Here is an 18973-nt window from a genome sequence, read left to right as displayed (position 1 = left end):
TCAATTTTGATTTAAGTGCAAAGATGTCTATTATTGCTACTTTTGCTGCAATTGTGAGAGTTATAAGGTCTATTACACTGGTCGATAAATAAGTCCTCATAATGGTTCCAATTAAAGTACAGGTAGGATTAAAAATAACATTACCCAAAGCTTCTTCAAAAATAAATCTTGATGTTTCAAAGTTGACCTTTCACACCTCCGTCCTGGACAGAATCAATGGCTCATGCCATCTTAATTTCTTGGTCCATGAACAGTCTCTGGGTGTGAGCCCAGATTTAAAGTCCCGGTGTGCCACAGTGGCCCACAAGGGACAGGAGGAACGGGCCCTAGCCCACTGCTCAGGCCAGGTGCTCTGGTCCCTTCTGTCAGTACCAGGGAGAAAACTTGGGGAAATTATCCACAACAAGATCTGACCCATAAGCCTAGGAATTCCACAGAGCAGCAAGCATCCCTGAAGATGTATCACTGGGAGCTAGCAAACCCATTCTTCAAAATAAAATCAGAAAAACAATTTAAATTATGAAGAATGCGGTAGGTTTTAAATGTAGATACACTGTTACAGATTTTCATGATATTAAAAAGATTCACGTACTTTCGCTACATCCTGTGCATAAGTTTTCCTTTTCTTCTGCAGATCTCTCCACGTTATAATCAGCCCCCAAATGCAGTGTGCCATCGCCTGGTGCTTCGTCTCCAGAAGAGCCCGGCCCTGGGGAAGAGGAGCCTTCCTTCTGCCTATTCTTTACACAAAGGGATCCTCGCACATCCTCCTTCCTTCCTGCCGGAGGACGCAAGTCCCCCTTGTGTCCTTCTGGTCGAGCAGGGCTTCCACCTGGGCGGGTGTCCCCAGTCTGCCCGGCACAGCCCTGGCCTTCTTCAGTAGCAGGTGTCTCCTCTGCAGCCAGGCAAATGCAATCTGGGTTCTGTTCACGTTTTGCAGGTTTCTGGAGTTGGGGGCAAGTTTTCGATGTTGACGGAGACACAGGGACTGATCTGGGGTTCTCACCAATGCAGGAAAAATCAGACATTTCTAATATGCTCATTCTCTCCCTCCTAGAAAGACTTCTGCAGCCCAGCGGACCAGGGCTTGGCAGAGGAAGAGACCCAGGAGGAAGCTGCTCCGAACCCCTTTCCTTCAGGTTGTCAGGGGAGAAGTAGTCCTCGTAGGCCTCCCCGCGATCAGGAGTGGAGGCGGCAGGCCTGGCCGCGAGCGGCGGGCTGGGCTCCACCCTGAGCTGCAGCCCAGGCACCACAGACTTCCGGCTGAGCCTCCTTTTCTTCGGCTGCCCTTCCGGAGGCGAACCTAAGCCCACAGATGTTCTTTTTCTCTTTGCTGAGGGACTCCAGGGCCTTGGACGCTCTGAAAGGTAGACTTTTGCCAGGGACACTGCAGAAGACGAGCAGTATTTCTCACCAAACCTCTCAGGGACATCCTCGGCTTGCCTCTCGTCGGGGGTGACCACTTTTCCGATGGCGTCTTTCTGCCGATTTACCTCCTCCTCCTTTGCAGGAGGATTCAGGGATCTCTGAGGGCTTGACCCATGGAGGTGACTGGCCGGTGCTGGTGAGCGAGAGCTCTCTGTCTCTAACGCACATGAGGACGTGCACGTATCGCTTCTACTTCCATCAGCCGCCCTTCCCAATTTGCTTCCCTGGTTTCCACATCCTGATTTTCCACAGAGATCATCCAAAGATGTGTGTAAGCCCCCAGCAAAGGATTCATCTGGAAAATATAAGATAAAGACTTCACTTAAAAAAATGGCTTGAATTATTCTAAAGTTCAGCCAGGTGTGGTGCTGCACACCTGTAATTCCCGCAACTCAGAGGCCAGGGTAGGAGGATTCCAAGTTTGAGCCAGCCTCAGCAACAGCCTTAAAGTGAAGAGTCCAACGGGCTGGGAGGTGGCCCAGCGGCAGGGTGCCCTGGGCTCGCTCAGATTAGGCTGAGCGCTCGTTCCAGGAAACCTTCCCCCAATACCACAGCTTGCCTTCAGCTTCCCTGCCTCCAGTGAAGGCCGCCGCCTGTTCATAGTCACAAGTGAGGCACCAGGGAGACCGTGATGCTGCGACTCGCCACAGAGCCGTCTCCCTGGGACCAATGAGGAGCTGCCACACCCTCCTGCAGACTTCGCAGCCTTCCACTCTCCTCCCTGCTTCCCTGAGTGGGCCCTCGAGGTCTGACCCGTCCCTCAAAACCCCCTCGAGCGACAGCATCCCTGTGAACCTCCTGCACATTTTCCTGCGGCACCAACGTGCACCACACCCACCATGGTGACCTGTCCTGCTTCCCACGCCGCAGACTGCTGGAGGACAGCGTGTCTAGCCGGGGCTGGCTCCTCTGTGGGCACGGCCTGCTGGACGCATGGAGGCCCCCACTTTGGAGAAGCCACACAGCAAAATAGGTTGCTGAAATTTTCTGATTAAAATCACTCCACCTCTACTTTTAAAAAGTAGGTTCAATGCTGGATGCAGGGCAAACACCTACGATCCAGCAACTCGGGAGGTTTGAGGCCAGCCTCAGCAACCTAGGGAGACCCCTGCTCAAAACTGAGGAGAAAAGGCAGTGGGGCAGGGGAGGCCTGGGGATGCAGCTTCGTGGTAGAGCACTGAGGGCCAATCTCTAGAGTCCCCCCCACACCCGAGGGGAAGAACCAAAGGAAGAACCGTACGGGAAGCTGGGGGCAGGAAAGGCAATGCCGGGCCGAACTATCTCCTCGGCAGACGCTGGAAATACTGGCCACTGACTGTAGTAGCTGAAAACGTCCCTCACTTTCCAAAACGCTGACATGCAGTGTGACCGTTACCCAGAGCACACGTTCTGGGTTGGACTCCACGTCAGAAGCCCGGGTTTGCCACTCCCAAACCAGGGGCACTTGCACAAGCTGCTGGCTTCCCCGTGTGCGGGGTCCCTCCCTGGGAGAGTGGGCACGCTGGTGCCCTGACTCGCAGGGCTGACAGGAGCCTGGACGAGAGGCAGAGCAGCGCCCAGGCAGGGGAGCCTGATCCTGCCGTCACCAGCCGGTTCTGACCCGTGGGAAACATCCAGGAATACAAAAAGGGTACTTAGCATAGCTGGGCAAATGACCCCAGCCAAGAGAAGGGACCACAGGGCCAGCCAGGCAGCGGAAGGGGCCTGAACCTCCTCATGGCTCCACACCTGGGCCTCGCCACCGCTGCAGCCTCCATGGAAAGGGCCCAGAAGATCTCGGGGTGTGGACAGTTCCTGACTACGGCTGTTCAGTCTTCTTGTGGGATGGGCGAGAAACCAAGAAATCTGATGCAACCAGAGGAAGTCAACCCTGAAAAGCTGTCATCCCAGGCGAACCTGGGCCCACGTTAAAATAACACGCACGCACATGCTGACCCCACTCAACAGCTCCCACACGTTCACTGAACAGCATGAGAAACAACTGCACCTTAGCTGCCTGCTCTCTGGTCAGTTCGTACAAGATCAGAAGTTTTAAAAGTGAGCCACTGATTCTGTGGCAAGGAAACAAATGCACAAGGGCAAACCCATGGGAACCAAGGAGGAGGGGTAACTCGGGCATCTCCCAGGTCTTGATTTTGTCATAATACCAAATGTTGGGGGGAAAGTTATGAGTTCTAGTTTTACCTAATTGTTCTACTCACTGGACCTGCATGAAATTAGAACTAAGAAAATCATTAGTTTTAAATCTTAAATATATAAAGAAAAAAAAATGATTTTACCTGAAGACAAAGAACCATGTGAGATGTTCAAAGATGCTTCGCACCCAGAGTTACCTGGATTCTCGTGAGACGGCTCAGTCAGCTGGGAAGCTGTCAACAAATTGAAACACTTCACTAGATTCAACTTCAATATGTGCTAGCAGATAAGACAAAAGAAGGTGACCGTGCATTCTTTTTTTTTTTTTTGCAGTGCTGGGGATTGAACCCAGGGCCTCGTGCTTGCGAGGCAAGCACTCTACCAACTGAGCTATCTCCCCAGCCCTGACCGTGTATTCTTACACGCCGTACACACATTAACTTGCTCCTTAGGCCAACCATTCCAGACTTAATACCAACAGTAAACACAAAACTTTCAGATAAGAATTACGAATAATCTGCAGCAGTCGTATTATCTAAAAAGCATTAAGTCACAGAATCATAAAAGCCAGAAGAGGCTGGGGATGTAGCTCAAAAGTTGCTCAGCATGCTTCAGGCCCTGGGTTTGAACCCTGGCCTGGCAACAAAACCAAACTCCAAAACCCACAAAGCTTAGATGAAATCTTTAAAGAAAAAACAGCTGACTTGCTGAAGCACATCAGAATCTCAACATCGTGAGGCGTGTTTCGCTTTCCTATTTGAGGACCTCGGCTCTTTCGGCAAGGAAGCTCACCATAGTCACTTCCCCACCTACAGCACCGGTCCTCACCAGGGGCGCTCGGGGCTCCCAGCAGACACTCGGCAGCACCTGGAGGAGGGAGATGGCGTGTGGCTCTGGGACAGAGTGACCAGAGGCCAGGGTTGCTGGACATGCAGTCATGCACAGGACTGTCCCCACAACAGTATATCATCCACCCCAAAATGCCAGCAGTGCTGAGGCTGAGAAGCTCTTGAGGTTTCAGTCAAAACAAGGACAATTTAACAAAGGCTGTTACGTGTCACCCCTGCACTGTGACAGACAGGAACGTAAGAAAGGCATGTTTGGTCTCATCTCCAAAGATACTTTTCTGAGAACACCTCGTCAAACAAACGCAACAAGAGTAAATGTAGGGCTGGGGAGATAGCTCAGTTGGTAGAGTGCTTGCCTTGTAAGTCCAAAGCCCTGGGTTTGATCCCCAGCACCGCAAAAAACAAAAAAAAAAAAAAAAAAGAGTAAATGTAGATGGGAAGATGAGCACAGAGAGAAAGTTCTCAGAAAATCTGAGGGACGACTGTACAGAGAATGAATTCAGGGGGGGAGGGTGACCCTGGAGATAAAGCATCCTCTGTGGAGTTTTAGATCGTGCTAGACACGGGAGGCAGGACTAACTCCACAAAGTAACGACACATCAAGACTACGGTGAGCTGGTTCACGTACATGGCCACACGTTCCACAATCGGGATGTCCACCTGGGACAAAGGTAGCCCTCCCGGCCCACTCTCAGCTCCCTCTTAACAAGCCCAACCGCCTCCTACTACAGGCTGCACTGCAGTCCTGGCTGTAGCCAGGAGGGGTCATCAACCAAGTCCTGCCGACGGACTCGGGCAGGAGTATTGGACGGGGCAGGCGGTCATGTCTGGGAACGTGGCTGGAGCTTGCTAGGCTGGAGGTACACACATTTGGAACGGAAACCAGGCACCAAAGAAGGCACCCAGAAGGTGGGAACGCAGACTCTCACGACACCACGGCCGGCCACCCAAGCCCAACTGCCTACTTCTGACCGACCCATGGAGTACCGCAGTTCTGATCCAAGTCACCAGTTCCTGGGTTTCTTTTTGTGCTACACGTAGCTAAAACTAGCCTCTTAGGTACAGGTGCCCATGTGCATCAAATTTAAGATAGATTAAATGTCAAACTTTAACAAAAAAACTCAAAAAATTATAAGCAAGTGGATAAGGACATAAAATTCAAAGGCAATTATTAATAACATTAAAACATATTTCGCAAACCAAGATCAATCAGATGAAGAGACATCCAATAATGCAGAAGGAAACTAATTTTAAAAAATTACAGTTGGGGCTGGGGAGATAGCTCAGCTGGTAGAGTGCTTGCCCTGCAAGCACAAGGCCCTGAGTTCGACCCCCAGTACCACGAAAAAAAAAAAAAAAAAAAAATTACAGTTATTCCACCTACGGACTGAAAAAGACAGGTGAGTGGCATCCAGTTCTCTCCAGGTATGGAAAAATGGGCATCACGGTCAATAATGGTGAGGGGAGAAGGGCCCAAATGTTTGGAAAGGTCATTTCCATCTGCCCAAAGCTCTAAATCCTGCCTTTATATTTTAGAAACACATGCAGTACGAGGAAAATAAGGGTGTGTGGTAGGTGCAGACAGGGGTTATAATAAGAAGTGAGGGAAAGAAACAGACGTATAGACCATGGTTCAACTGGAGTAATGTTCGATCACACCTCCACACAGAAACCCAGCCTCTATCCTCTGTGTGTACATAACCAATGCCGTGAGAAAGAGCTGGAAAAACACACAGAACTGAAATAGAGGTTCCCCTGCGGAGAGCAGAGCTGGAGAAGAGGAACTTCGCCACTGATTATGCCATCCTATTAGAATGTGCTCAACTGTTCCCAACAAGTCAGAAAATGTTAGATGAGGCTACAGAGGATTTTAAACCTGGAGGGTACTGTACACCCAATATATGTTCTTAACAAAGCTGAAGACTTCCCAGGAAAAGAATATGTAGAAGATCTTCACTGAAATAGGTCAAACTGTTAGAATCAGGAAAAGTTCGGGGCCGGGGAGATAGCTCAGTTGGTAGAGTGCTTGCCTTGTAAGCACAGGCCCTGGGTTCGAGCCCCAGCACCCAAAAAAAAAAAAAAAAAAAGGAAAGGTTAAAAATATCTAGGTTAAAAATAGCTTTGCACCATAATTATTCACCTATTTGTGTGAGCTTCATTTTATAAGCTCATCACTTACAGGTAGGGGAAAGATTCTCCCTCCTCTCCTTCATCTCCTGTAGTCTCTTCTCCATTGTGCTGATTTTAGTTGTGGGACTATACACCAAGGAGCCATGGGATTCAAATAAGAGGACAGGCACATCGTTAACTGAAACGAAAAATCAAATGTAAGCTTGAGAAAACGCCTTCGCACTTCAACATAACCCCTTTTGAGGAATCCTGCCCCAGGGGCTCCTTTCCATCAGCATCACCCGGCACAGATGGGGTGCCACTGCAGCTGCTGGCACAGGCCCCACCCTGGCAACGTACTGGGCACAGCACCTGCCTTGTCTCAGCGAACCTACCCCAGGTCCTGCATCCTCACGTAAAGATGAAGAAAGAGCTTAATCACACAGCTATGAAGAGGCTGCGGACGCAAGCAGCTGGGCTCCTCAGGTGGTTGTAGACCCAGGATCCAGAGCCCGCTCCCACAAACCCATGAACCCCAGCACGCACGCTGGACACCTGGCAGCAGGCAGTGGGTGGGGGTGTTCCCAACTCTGAAAGGATACGGCATCCAAGATTTGCTCACTTCAGGTAACAAAAGACCATGTATACGAACAAGACCAAGCTAAACCTCAAGAAGGAACAAGTGGAATTTATTTCAACAAGGCTTGTCAGCCAAAGGTTGCTTTCCTTCTATGATCATTCCCAAAGGTCAAAGTCCCACCAATTTGGGAAACGATGCAGACCCTGCTGCCTCCACTGCGACTCTGCTGGGCTCCCAGTCAGGAACCCCTTTGACACTGCGCTCCTTCCTAGCCGAGGCCACGCGGTCTTCCTTACCTCTGGCCCTTGGGCCCACAGTGGCCAGGGCTCTGGCCTGTGGCTGGGCTTACCTAGATTTGTCTTTTGCTTTTGTAGCTCTTCAGTCATTTTCTCAAATTTCTTTTGAAGTCTTTTGTCATTTTCTGGTGTTTTAGGAATAAAATCTTTGGGCTGCATACACTTACGCTGTGGAAAAGGGACATAAAAGGTAATACAATATGGCAGTTGGTTTTAAGACAGGAAACACATTTGGTCCCACACATTTCTAATATATTCTTTTATATATCAGTAATACTTTTTTGCAGATATGTAAATGGGTCATTTCTTTTTGTGCAATTAAAAAAAGGAGACAATTTGAAAGTTTAACTGAAGGGTTGTGTACTATGCACTCCTTTCTGGCTCTCAGCTCTCAGTTTCCTGGAAGATTTTTAGAACCAGTCTTTCTATTTTTTGCTATTCTCATATTATTTTCCCTCCAAAATCATGATGTAGTAATAACAAAGTGATTATTAATTAGGGGAGAAAATAATCATCATTTAGTCTTGCCTTCAAGCAACAGTAACTCCATTTGGTCAGTAAAACTCAAATTCTAACTACTCACCAACACCTGAGCCCCCCGGCTGGGATCCAGAACCTTGGCTAACTTTCTAGCCTTCCTATCCTCGGACAGAAGGAGATGTCCCTGAGACCACCTCAGCTCTGTGACTTTCCTGTCTTCTGTCCTCAGTTCAACCCATCTGTTCCCTCTTGAGCCCAGAACCACCACAAACACCCTGACCTTCCCTCCTTCTCCTGCACCAAGCTCTCCAGGTTGAGGCCACAGCCCCAACTAGCTTAGGCGGGAACCTAGTCAATTTCTCCAGTCACAATCATAGAGAGTGAACTGCTTTTAGTCCTTCAGGGTTCTCGAGTCAGGATCTTGTAATAAACAACTACATAGACTATGTATCTGGCACTGACCTTGCTACCTAGAAAGACCGCTGGCATCAAGAGTCCTGCATTCTGGTAAGTAATGTCAGCAAATACAGCTCACACACAACCACACTGTCTGGGCGCCGCAGGGTGACCTCGGCAGGCACAGGGCTGCACAGCGTGAAACGCGCCCACAGGGCTGCCCTAGCCCTGGGCCATGGAGTGCGGGGACAGGCTGGCTGCACGGCCTGTGACACTGCTCACCACCAGGGATTAGTGGCTCGCCCAGAGGATCTGCAAGAGGCAGGGTCACCTGGGCATGCCACCAGCAAAGGACAGGCTCCACCTGTGCTCCTGATTACGAGGGGCTCTGCAGATTGGGAGCCTCTGTTATTTTGAATTTCTGAGTCTTCTTTAGAAACTGAAGCCTATCAAACTGCCACCACTACTGCAGCGGTAGAAAAGAGATCGCAAGCTCTATAAACAGACAAGGACCTGGGGAGCTGGCACCAGAGGGAAGAACTGCTTCAGCACACAGGGGTGTCAGAGGTGCCACTGTGGAGAAAGTGACATTCGCACAGAGCCATAGGGAAGCTGGAAACCAAGCCACGTGCATGGATTTGGGGGAAACATGTTCCAAACAGAGGGAACAGATAATGCAATAAATGGTTCAAAATAGAAACACTCCTGGTATGTCTGAGCAGCGAGCCAGACTGTCAGGCTAGGAGTAGACTGACAGAGACAAAAGCAGAGAACTTCCAAACAAGGTCTCAAGTCACGTTACGAGTGGGCACAGCGGTGCACACCTATGAATCCCAGAGACTCAGGAGGCCGAGGCAGGAGGATGGCAAATCTGAGGCTAGCCTGAGCAACTTAGCAAGACCCTGTTTCAAAATTTCTTAAAAAATGGTCAGGGGATATAGCTTAATTATAACATGCATCTGGGTTCAATCCACAGTACAAAAATAAATTGCTACTGCATTTGGAAAAGGGAAGATTTTTAGAAGTAAAAATTCTAAAGGGAAGTGTCTGAGCAGTATGCATCAGATTAGCAAAAAAAGTAATAAAATTAATACGCAGCATTGATCAGCATCAAGAAATACACTTCTGATAGAACTTAAAATCAAAATGTGTATTCTGAGTCAGTAATTTCATTTCCAGGAATCCAACCTGGAGTTATTAAACTCAAATGTGTCCCAAGAGCAAAAAGGTTAGCAGACGCTGACAACGACCTCAACAGGCACGGACTGAGGAGGGGCACGTTCACACCGAGGACCACCGTGCAGAAAAGTCACGCAGAACCAATCAACAGGAAACAGTCGAAACCCACGGTTAAGTGGGAGAGCAAAAGCAACCCAGCAAACACCACTCAGCAGCAGAGCCCCAAGCGTGCAGAGACCGTGTGTGAACGTAACTCTGCGAGTCCATCACTGCCCTGGCCACCGGCCACTACAGGCATGTCACAAACCACCCGCAGAAACCTGGAGAAACCACAGCTGCTTGTCCACGGGAAGGGAACCCTCACGCCTACCCGATTCAGTGGACGGAGTCTTCAAATCTCCCTAGCAGAGATTCTAGTCCAGCTTTCCATTTCACAGGAAACGACCCTCAAGTCTCAAAATCTGAAACAAGTAAAAACTGAAGAGGCCGCAGTGCAAACGTGCACTAGACTCAGCGGGCAGGCAGGGTCTTCAACTCCGCCTGTGACGCCGGCCTCCGCTGACAGGTGGCTTTTCACTCCTGAGATTCGGCCAAGAACGGAGCCCCTTCGTACAGGTAGAGACCGAGTTCTAAGTCTACACCGGAGCACCTGGGCTTGGCGACCTCTGGCTCTCCTGAGGTCAACTGCGATCTCCACGCTTCGTAAATCAGAGCCTTGGTGATAAGACAATCTATGACATGCCAAAAACACCACGTGAAGAGGACGAAAGGGTGGCCAGCAAGACGAGAACTCCTGAGAGACTTCCGGAAGCCCGGTCTCCAGGGCTCGGCTCCAGCACTCACCTTCCTCAGCATCAGGCCCGGCAGGAGCTCGCTGGTGTTGGCGGCCGGGAACAGGGACTCCTCCACGCGCGCGCCGGCTGTTCGGCACCTGTGTGATCAACACGAAGCAGGGAGAGCGTCACCACCTTGGTCACAGCGCACCCCCTACATGGGTGTCAGCCACTCAGGAAATTCAGGCACAGTCGTTTTTAAAGTGTATTTAACACCAAATTCAAAAGTCAACATAAACCAAACTTTCCAAGTCTCCTCTAGGCGGTGTTTTGTTATGGCTAAGAGGTGAGCGGCAGCCACAAGCAGCACCATCTTTACGCAACAATTTTAGACTAATTACACTTCAAAATCGCAAGTGTGTGGCATTCGTGGAGTTAAAAGCAGACACTATGGATGTGTAAGGTAAAGAGATGTGGGCTGGGATGCAGCTCAGTGGCAAAGCGTCTGCCTTGCATTCGCAAAGCCCTGGGTTCGACCCTCCCCCGTTCCAAAAAGACAAAAAAAAAAGAACCCCACCAAAAAATAAATAAGATGAAAACAAACAAACAAACAAAAACCATGTAGGAGGTCAGAGTAAAGAGGCTGTAAAACGAGCAACTGAGAGGCAGGAGGGACAAAATGAAACTGAAGCCAGACGTTTCCCTCCAACTGGGTTTTCCGGTGTTTGCCAAGATGCCCCAGAGAGCCGGGTGGGCAGGGCCACATCCTGGGAGCCGAGCCTCCACCTGCACCTCTGAGCACCCTGCTTGTCCCTCAGGTCTTGGGGTCCACTCAACCATCCCTCGCCCCTAGGCACTGTCGCTCAGACTGAGACCTAGCAACCGCTTTCCAAGAGACTGACCTATTCCTCCTCCTTTTCTGCCTCCCTCTCAACTGAGGTGCTGATCTCAGAACCTTCTACTCACCTCTCTCCAACCAAGGTCAAAGCCTCCCGTCTCCCGCCTTCGCAGAACACTCACGCACCTGTCCAGGTCTTCTTGTAACGTGGCCCCAACCCCATCTCCAGTTACCTTTCACAAGCCTACCACTCGTCAGCACCGAATATGCAAACAGACATTCGAAAAAATGTACTAAAAAAGGCAGTGGGATGAGGAATACATCCCACTGGTACAGAAGCACCACGCAGCACACCAAGAACGAAACCCCAAGTTTCAGAAGCGCGTGGTGTAGATGGTTTACACAGACGGGTAAAGGAGAACAGGACATCGGCGGGCGGCAAGTCCTGGAGCCAGGACCCCTGGAGTTCCCCACACCCTTGAGCACACGCGACAGAACTACCACACCCTTGAGCCCACCCCGACCTTCCCTCTTCACTTCCCATGCCCCGTGGGTGCACACGGGGTTTTCAGGAGCTTGGTGCCATGTCCTAACCCTACCAACTGCCCGCAGAACAGACAGTGCAACCGCCTTCAAGGAAGCCGGCTGTGGGAGGAATCTGCAAAAATGTAAAAGAGCAGCAACTGGAGAAGAGAAGCCCAACCGACAGCAGGGAGCCAGGACAAGCTTCAGGCCTGAGCTGGTCCCCAGGCCCCGTCTGCGGTGGAAGCCTTGGAGGACGGGGAGCCCACCTGGAGGAACAGCTCTGGCAGAAGAACTGGCGTGACATCGGAAAGACAGTGAACGAACAGTCAGGAGATGGTCAGAGAAAGAACGGGGCCCCCGGGCTGCAGGCGCAGGAGCAGCCCAGGCCCCTCCCGTGGGCTCCAGCTTAGGAAGGGTGTGGGGGTCAAGCAGCTGCCCGCGGGTGGTCCGGGACTGAGACCCAGGGGAGACCAGTCAGGGACACCACCACAACCGAAGGAGGTGGCAGAGGCTCAGCAGAGGCAGTGTGGGTGGGGCAGGGGCTGAACTGAGCGTTGTTTAGGTGATAAAAACAAAGTTCTGGACCTTCGGTTAAATCTGGCCAAATAAACGCAAGCTTTCTCTTACCCCCTAAGACCCCAATAAAATGACAGTAAAAGAAAACAAAAGGACATAAACCAACAAAAATTAGAAGTAGACAAGAGTTGTCTAGGGAACTAAAAAGCAAAGAAAATGAAAGGAAAGCCAGGTCTGGCAGCAGGGAGGCTGAGGAGCCTGACCCTGGGACTCAGGAGCAGGTGCTCAGAGCAGGTGCCGGGCCTGGGGAGGGGTGCACAGGAGCCGGGCCTGGGGAGGGGTGCACAGGAGCCGGGCCTGGGGAGGGGTGCACAGGAGCCGGGCCTGGGGAGGGGTGCACAGGAGCCGGGCCTGGGGAGGGGTGCACAGGAGCCGGGCCTGGGGAGGGGTGCACAGGAGCCGGGCCTGGGGAGGGGTGCACAGGAGCCGGGCCTGGGGAGGGGTGCACAGGAGCCGGGCCTGGGGAGGGGTGCACAGGAGCCGGGCCTGGGGAGGGGTGCACAGGAGCCGGGCCTGGGGAGGGGTGCACAGGAGCCGGGCCTGGGGAGGGGTGCACAGGAGCCGGGCCTGGGGAGGGGTGCACAGGAGCCGGGCCTGGGGAGGGGTGCACAGGAGCCGGGCCTGGGGAGGGGTGCACAGGAGCCGGGCCTGGGGAGGGGTGCACAGGAGCCGGGCCTGGGGAGGGGTGCACAGGAGCCGGGCCTGGGGAGGGGTGCACAGGAGCCGGGCCTGGGGAGGGGTGCACAGGAGTCGGGCCCTGGGGAGGGGTGCACAGGAGTCGGGCCTGGGGAGGGGTGCACAGGAGTCGGGCCTGGGGAGGGGTGCACAGGAGTCGGGCCTGGGGAGGGGTGCACAGGAGCCCAGGCCTGGGGAGGGGTGCACAGGAGCCGGGCCTGGGGAGGGGTGCACAGGAGCCGGGCCTGGGGAGGGGTGCACAGGAGCCGGGCCTGGGGAGGGGTGCACAGGAGCCGGGCCTGGGGAGGGGTGCACAGGAGCCGGGCCTGGGGAGGGGTGCACAGGAGCTGGGCCTGGGGACTCTGGAGCAGGAGCCGAGAGCAGAGGGCTGTTTGGGCCTTAAGGAAACGTGCAGGAGCCGACAGCTGCTGGACCCCAGAGTGCTGCAGGGATGCCCAACCGACCAGGCTCTGGATGTAAGAATCCAGGCCGAGCTCTGGAAAAGCAGAAGGTTCCACATGAGGAGGAATGTGTCCATGGTAGACCTGGAGATCCAGCTACGGAGTTTCAGCAGTCTTGATACAAAAGCAAAAGACGGATTTAATGACGATTCATGCCGACTGGAATAAAAAGCAGGAAGAGTGCAAGTGTGTGCAAAGGCGGGTGCACGTGCAAGGAAGCAGGGTGCCCTGGGAGGAGCCAGCTGCAAACCGACCTCTCTCCCCGAAGTAAGGTCCAAACTAAAGTCAAGACCACAGCGCGGCCGGTGCCTGGAACGAGGCGGGTGAAAGCAGACCCCGGGGCAGCAGCAGGCCTGGAGGGGCCGAGCAGAGGCTGGAAGGAGCGGCTCTTCTCCACCACATGCCTGTGAATGGAGCAGGGTCTCCCGTCAGTGCGTGTGCACGCACACTCCATCCCGACAGCCAACGAAGTTCTGACACCGACAACTGGACCTTGCCGCAAGGCAGCACTTATGTGGGCCCATCTCTGTGAACCCTTCAGAACAGGAAAATCCAGAGACAGAAGCAGATCAGCAGATGCTGTGGGCAGGGGGTGGGGTGACGGCTAGAGGATACGAGGTTGTTTCTAGGCAATGAAAATGTTTTAAAATTGTGGTGACGGCCGCACAACTAAGTGAATGTGTTTAAAACCAGTGAAACATTTAAAATGGGAAAACTGTATCAGTCGGATCTGAAAACACCAAGAACATGAGACGCAACCGCAGAGACGCTCCTAGGGCTACAATCCGAGAGAGGATGAAGGCCAAAAGATGGACAAATGTTGAAGATGTGGAGAAAACAACGCTCACGTGCTGCTGGTGGAATTAAAACCACCTTGGCACCAAGCTGGGTAACTACCCAAGAGCAAGAGAAACAAACACGCATCCATAGCAACTCCGTCCATAATAACCAAAACACGAACCCTCTCCAAACGCCCCTGGCCGGCAAGCAGATAAGCCCGCTGCGGCACAGGCGCAACAGAATACTACTTGGCTGTATAAAGGAAACAAAACCCTCCGCTGCACCCAAGGACCTGGCAACCTCAGAAACAGAGAGGCCGGGCCTCCCAGGCACGGGGACAGCACCCAACCCCAGCCGCACGGGGACCTTGGCAGGCGGCAGGCTGCCCGCGTGGGGCTGCGGGAAGGTTGTGGGTGAGCACACGGCTCCAGGTTTGATGGTGGTGACTTAATGCCTTTGTCAGAACTCAGTGATCTGTACTCTTAAAAGGGACACCTTCGTGTCAATCATGTCTTTCATAAAGTTAATTTTAAAAGGTAAACCACACCAGCCTGTAGAAGCCCGTGACTGCAAGGGGAGCAGAATGCTGGCCTAAGAGGCGAGAGGAGAAGCCGGGGAGGGGGAAGGGGGCAGTGTGCCTGGCTTCTCAGGCGGCCTCTTTCTCAAAGTTAGTTACGAACTTTAACCCTGAAGAGTTTCACCAGCTTCTCACTCCAGCAAAATGTCACCTATTTACCACTATGACCAGTAACAAAGTGAAGCAGAGGACACAGCTGGACAGGAGGAGAGGATGGACAGACGTGGGCAATCCTCCCGGTGCCGTGCCCTGCCGTGAGCACCGCGCGCAGCTCGGTTGGCTGGAGCAGCCTCGCGGGCAGCAGGTGGGGCTCCTCTTCCCTCCCGTCTTCCGACAGGAGCTGGGTCCACAGAACGTCACTTGTGAGTGTGCCTCCCGTCACTAGTTCTGGGAAAGGCTTGAATCACGGGGGGCAGACTCTCCACGGAGTGCTCTTCCCTGGAGGCCAGCTTTCCAGCAGTGACAGGATCTAAAGATGTGGAGGCACAGCCCCCGCATCCAGCCCGCCTGGGCTGAACTACTGTCCCCACAATGAAGCCAACAGGTCAGCGATCACGTCACTCTGTATGCAGGCGGCCTGCGCGTTCGCTGCCACAGTGAAGTTCTGAAGCTGCTATGCTGAAGGCCACGTTTGATGGGCACAGCCTGGAGACCTACTCAACAGACAAAAGCAGCTTCCTCTCCATTCCTACTTTCTCCAGGAATATAAAACAACATTAGCCCCCCATCTAGTGGTCAAAAAGAAAAGCGTCTCAAGAAATGCTGAAAACAAAACTGACTCCTGACCTTTATTCTCCAACACCACAACTCCTGGCCCCCGGGCGTCCCATGCGCCCTGCCCGGCCCTCAGGACAGCCCTCCACTCTCCTGGTCTAGCCCCGCTAGCTCCCTCGCGATTGCACCGCCCACGTCACCACTGTACCCCAAGCCCAGTCAGGAAGTCGGTCAGCAACAGTGTACCCACGTCCAGCCTGCAGGCATGCACATCCCTCATCCAAGGACGAGCCCTAGCAGGGGTCTCTGGGGCCGGGGAGAACAGCGCTCTGCGAGGGCAGAAAGCACAGGTGAGTCTAGACTGGGTGTGTGCGTGCTGCGTGTGTGGACAGGCCTCCAGGGCAAGAGCACTCCATGGAGAGCTTGCCGCCCGTGATTCAAGCCTTTCCCAGAACTAGTGACGGGAAGCACACTTGCAAGTGACGTTCTGTGGGCCCAGCTCCTGTCGGAAGACGGGAGGGAAGAGGAGCCCCACCTGCTGCCTGCGAGGCTGTTCCAGCCAACCGAGCTGCGCGCGGTGCTCACGGCAGGGCACGGCACCGGGAGGATTGCCCACGTCTGTCCATCCTCTCCTCCTGTCCCGCTGTGTGCTGTGGCTGGGCTCCAGGACTCGCCTGGTCTGGGCAGCCCCACACCACAGTCCCCGTGGGCCCCAGCCTGTCTGGCCTCAGCAGAGCGGACACCTGTGCAACACACTGTGCTGCCTCCTTGGAGAGCTGCCATTAGAATCAGCCTTTATAAAAGGACAGAAGAGGAGTGTGCAAGGGACGGGCGCTCGCAGGAAACACCACAGAAAGAAACTGAAGCATGGGCCGGCGCTCTCTGGGCTGCAGCTCAGCAGCTCTCATCCCACGCACGCTGGAAGCCAGGTCTTGCTTTCCGGAAGCTAGTGGGACAAGGCCCTGCCCACCTCCCCGTGAGGGCCCACAGCACCTTCAACTGGAGGGTGCACACTGCCCAGTCCACTCTCCGAAGGGCAACCAGACGGAAGAGGGCGCAGGCAGCAGGCGGCTTCCTGCTCTCCAGCTTCTACCAAGTGTTCCTCTCACGAGCACGTGGGCAGTTCCAGGAGCCCCAGTTCCCCTCCACACCGTCCCCGGGGGCTCTCCTGCCAGCAGCCCTCCTGGGCCTGCGGCAGGGTCTCTGGTAACAGACTGAGCAGCTCCCTCCTGGATCTGATGGGGACACATGCCCAGGACATAAAAACCTCCGCGTGAAGGAGACAATGCACGTTCTGGTCTGGAGACACCTTTGGAGTCTCACGGAGCCCAGTAAACTCGCCCTGCTCTACACAAACACCCCGGCCAAGAGCGAGGAGAGGCTTCAACTCCAGGGGAGCCTGGTGGGTGCTGAAGTCCGGATGGACTGCAGAGCAGGTAGGAGGAAAAATCAGCCATTCCTGCTTCCCGACGCGGCCATGTGCTGTGCCACCTCCAGGGACAGACCCACCCCATGCTGCAGTGGCCTTTTCCCCTCTTATTTATGACAAAAACAAGTGCTCCGCACCCTCCAAACCCACTCACAGGACACGTCCCGAGCCGGCAGGGACACCCAGCAGAGGGGGCCTCAGACATGGGCCTGAGCCCCGCCCCACCCTGTGGCGTCTCAGGAAACCTGCCCCACTCCAGGGCCCTTCAGGGCAGCCAGCAGGCGAGCAAGGCAGGAGGAGGGCAGGAGGAGGGCAGGAGGAGGAAGGAGGAGGCAGGAGGGAGGAGGAGGAGGGCAGGAGGAGGGAGGAGGAGGAAGGAGGAGGCAGGAGGGAGGAGGAGGAGGACAGGAGGAGGGAGGAGGAGGGTAGGAGGAGGGCCAAGGCACTACCCCGCACCAGCACACCAGGGCTGGACGCCTCGGCTGCCCACCACCCATTCCAACCCACCAACCGCAGCTCTCAAGCATTTGGATATGAAAAAATTTGTGTCCTGAAAAACTTAACTGGCAGGTTTAGAAACCATTCGTTCTTTTGATCAATTTCTAATTACGTGAATGGGCTTAACAAACTTGAAGAGTATGGACAATGGAACTGACCCGACGCTGCCTTTCTGATGACCCCAATGAGCCCTCGGTGCCCTGCTCCCCTCCCGCGTGCAGACCCAGGGCGCAGGGACAGGAGGAGAGGGGACCTCAGCAACAGGGGGCTAGGCGAGGCAGCAGCTCCAGGCGGGGCCCACGCCAGAGGGGCGTCTGTGCGGGGGACCGTCCCACAGAGCCCCAGAGCCCCAGCAGGGCAAGGAGGGCGGGCACACGAGGGCCTGGAGGTCAGGGTCCCGGTGGGGCGGCGTCCGCCAGGGCTGGAGCTGCGGAGGAGCATGTCCCCTCAGGCAGCCTGGCGCGCGGTGTGGGTGCCAGAGCCCAGGCAGGGCAGGGACAGTAAGTCCGACGAGGGCTCCCAGAACCCCCCAGAACGGCCAACGGAAGACAAGCGGGCAAGGCACGCTCAGGGACTGCGATGCAGCGCCCTGCTGGCCCCAACCCCAAACCCGCGGATTCGGAGCTTCCGGGCTTGGTCAGAGGCTGGTCTCCAGCCTCCCTCCCGGCGAGGTCTGGGTAGTGCTCCGGGTCCCCTCTAATCCTGCTGCAGGCGTTACTGAAACTGTCCTCCACAAGCCACGTGGGTGGCCTCGTTAGAACAGAAGACACCTCAGTCCCCTGCGGGAAATCCCGGGTGCCTCGGCAGTCACCACGCAGGGGTGCACTCCTGACGAGGGCGAGGACCACCAGCTATTTCACCACTAGAAAGACTTTCGCCCGAGCAGAATCACCTGATCAGGGAGCTCGGCACTGCACGGGGAGCTCCTGGCCACCAGGAGAGCGCGCTGCCAGCACAGCACCTGAGGGACCAGAGAGGAGGAGCTGGCGGGCTTCCCGGGAGACAGTCACTGCCCGCGGTGACCTGGCAGACTTCCTCAGCATGACCTCAGGAGGCCAGAGACGGCGAGGAGGGGCCAGTGAGACGGGCAGGCGGGGGAGCCCAAGCCCACTGGCGAGGGAACAGGTCCAGGGCTCCAGGGTGGAAGGTGTCCACAGGGTTCCCTATGCCGATGCTGCCCGTGGCCACGCAGGACACGTCCCCGCCTGGGAAACGGCCACCACAGGGATGTTGGGCAAGGACCCCCGTGTCAGTGATTATTTAAAAAATTTAACTTTATGATCAGCTTTCCTCAACAATGTGGAGGCCAGAGTCCAGCTGACCTCGATTTCTTCTTTCTACACACAGAAGTTCCTACTGTCCAAAGGAAACATCAGAACTTTCCCAGTGGCTACTAGAGACAGTCAGCAAAATGGGATTCTAGTGACACCTAGCGGCCTCACTAAATGTACACACCGCAGTGGAGATGGGGGTGACAAGGCAGTTAAACGGGTGAGATGAGGGGTCACTTCCGCCCTTACCCCTGCGTTCTGTGCAGAGTTCAGGCAAGCTCACTACGATCAGGGAAACGCAAACGGAAACACCCCTCCCCACCTGCAAGCCAGGAAAGGAAGGTACTAAAGGTGTCCTACACCGCGTCAAAAGATGGAAATCAGCACATCGCCCAGGAGGCGAC

The 18973-nt window shown here is 54.3% G+C and overlaps 1 protein-coding gene across 2 annotated transcripts in view; it reads right to left on the bottom strand.

Moving 5' to 3' along the window:
• The window catches only part of Mcph1 (microcephalin 1), a 191047-nt gene that overhangs the window by 153960 nt on the left and 18114 nt on the right, over positions 1 to 18973 (bottom strand). The window contains exons 4-8 of one of the 2 annotated variants that reach the window (XM_047549261.1): positions 10296 to 10383; positions 7451 to 7565; positions 6592 to 6720; positions 3708 to 3797; positions 593 to 1723 (exon numbers count right to left, since the gene is read on the bottom strand). In XM_047549261.1, the coding sequence (XP_047405217.1) occupies positions 593 to 1723; positions 3708 to 3797; positions 6592 to 6720; positions 7451 to 7565; positions 10296 to 10383 (1553 nt within the window). The remainder of the gene's footprint in view (positions 1 to 592; positions 1724 to 3707; positions 3798 to 6591; positions 6721 to 7450; positions 7566 to 10295; positions 10384 to 18973) is intronic. The other variant, XM_047549262.1, reaches the window with a different exon arrangement.

The sequence above is a fragment of the Sciurus carolinensis genome, chromosome 4 (genome assembly GCF_902686445.1).
Source record: "Sciurus carolinensis chromosome 4, mSciCar1.2, whole genome shotgun sequence".
NCBI lineage: Eukaryota > Metazoa > Chordata > Mammalia > Rodentia > Sciuridae > Sciurus > Sciurus carolinensis.
This window is presented reverse-complemented; position numbering and strand designations above follow the sequence as displayed.